General features: G+C 38.1%; 1 protein-coding gene across 1 annotated transcript; it reads left to right on the top strand.

Annotated features, from left to right (window-relative positions):
- Window positions 1–890: 890 nt before the first annotated feature.
- LOC126487472 (arylacetamide deacetylase-like 2) lies at window positions 891–1493 on the top strand (the record flags this gene model as incomplete). The annotated part of the gene is made up of 1 exon (XM_050120252.1): window positions 891–1493. A coding segment is annotated over one exon (603 nt), but the record flags the coding sequence as incomplete, so codon positions are not given.
- Between the last annotated feature and the right edge of the window lie 888 nt (window positions 1494–2381).

The following is a 2381-nucleotide window of genomic DNA, read 5'->3' as shown; positions in this document are numbered from 1 at the left end:
TGCAGTCATCCTGTATATCCTCTTGTCAGTCACAGTGGGAGGCATGAGGAATCTCTGCTTAACCTTTGCCTCTCCTGTTTCTCCAATCCTTTGGGGTTTCTCCTAAAATTTATAAAGGCACCTTCACGAAAAGTCTAGAAATAATTCAAGCAAGTTATGACACAGTGGTTACTATACACCTCTTTGCCTGGGCTGACTATTCTAACTGAGGAGGCAGAGGATAGCACTCTAACTGCAGTGGTTTACCCTCTGAGGTTCTAGGGCAAGGGTAGTGGGAGAGAGGGTCTCCATGTTTATACAAAATTTAACACCACATTTTCTTTGGGGTAAGAGTGACCACTCCCCCCCCCAAAGCATGGGTGTGACCTTACAAAAGGCTGTGAGATGTGAAAGATTGGGAGAGGGAACAGTTTTGCTAGGATGTCCCCCATCTGGATACCTTGTTCATGCTCCATCTAAATGCGTTTTCGACATGCTGTTTTACTATATTCATTGTTTCTGCTATTGTAGATCCTGTATGTCAAAATCAGCAAGCTGGGCATGATGACACATGCCTAGGTTAAAGTCATATCAGAGGCTAATACAGGAGTACAGTATGTGATAGATATATAAAAACAACATGTCACCAAAAACTAAAAGTATTTTAGAATATAGACATTCTACCATCTCAAAATAGATTCTCCAGATCATGGTCTTGTTTGGCTGCCAAGTATGAAGACGGTGGAATGAGGGTCTTGTTTTTCAAACTACGAGTAAATGTTATGAGAGTAATCCTCAGATACTATTTCAGTTTAATAAATTTATTTACCTCAGGACATTAAAACAAGTTACCAATTCTTTTTTGTTAAAGCTATTGAATCATTAACACTCATCATGTATTTTATTTACAGCTACAGAATGATCCAGAATACAGAAACAAAATTAAGGCACAAGCCATGCTATACCCTAAGCTACAGGCAATTGATACGTGGATGCCATCTTATCGAGAGTATGAAAATGGTCCCTTTTTGACAAGAAAGTTAGCAATTAAGTTGTCAATCCGATATGTAACAGAAGATGAAGAACTGCCAGAGGCAATACTGAGAAATGAGTACATGCCTGAAGGATCAAGAGACTTGTTCAAGTTTGTGAACTGGAGTCACTTCCTTCCTGAGAAGTATAAGAAGAACCATGTTTATAGGGAGCCCGTTCTTGGGAAGCTGAATGCTTCCTGTCCAGGACTTCTGGATAGTAGAGTATCACCTTTGTTAGTCAATGACTCCCAGTTACAAAATTTGCCATTAACTTATATCATCACATGTGAACATGACATCCTAAGAGACGATGGACTTATTTATGTCACCCGACTCAGAAATGCAGGAGTTCCAGTTACACATGAACACATAAAGGATACAATCCATGGAGCCATATCATTTGTCACAGCACCAATGTATTTACATTCAGGTTTGAGAATAATAGATAAGTATATAAGTTGGCTACAAGAAAATCTATAAATCAATTGTACATATAGCTAGGTAGTCAATTAGCTAACAATTTCACCTAAAGGTTATAATTTAAAGTATTTTAAAATTAAAGAGCTTAAACATGATTTGAACTTTGGATAAACCTAATTTTAAGTTAGAATAAATATGGTTAGTATATTTGGGAAGCTACTTAATTTTGATAATTTTCAATTCAATAAAATGGAGATATTAATTTTATTGCCATCTTTTGCCACGGACCGTCCCTCTTGGAGACCGCTATCCACGGGAGAACAGGGTGAAGGATAGGATAGCCAGGATACGACGCAAGGAAATGAAAGACAGACACACTGTGTAGTGAGAATCTGCTGCGATTTTACTAAAATCATGCTTTCATTATATAGTATTCAAACAAAGAACAAGTCAGAAAGTCATGTATCATTATTTGGCACAGTATGAAAACTTCTTTTAGCAATGTTTAAAAAGTATGTTATCAGGAACAGGTGTTAGACACAAAGCGTCCTTAGAAGAGGAACTCTTGTCCTTGGGACTGTAAATCTTAGAAGAGGAACTCCTGTCCTTGGGACTGTAAGCCTCAGGCAAGTGGTTACATCTTATGAACAGAAAGTTTCTGTCTTATTATTGCTATCATGGCCCTTCCTCCTCTTAACCCTTTATTTCGTCTAGTGACCAAATATACCTAATCAGTTTTCTGCACCTGTTGAACTATATTTTTAGTACCTTCTTATGCGGCAGACATCATGGGGGTTGGGGTCTAGCAAGCCTATCCATAAAGTTGAAAGTATAATATAACAGTCTTTGTCCATCAACATTAACCCATCTATTCCCTTGCTCATCATAGGCTCCTGTATAAGGAAGTGAATCAAGGAGTGCGCTGGGGAATTTTCTCTAACTCTCCTT

Source organism: Alexandromys fortis, unplaced genomic scaffold (genome assembly GCF_014885135.2).
Source record: "Alexandromys fortis isolate MF-2015 unplaced genomic scaffold, M_Fortis_MF-2015_v1.1 scaffold_172, whole genome shotgun sequence".
NCBI lineage: Eukaryota > Metazoa > Chordata > Mammalia > Rodentia > Cricetidae > Alexandromys > Alexandromys fortis.
The sequence above is the reverse complement of the archived record's forward strand: the minus strand, read 5'-3'. Positions and strand labels throughout refer to the sequence as shown.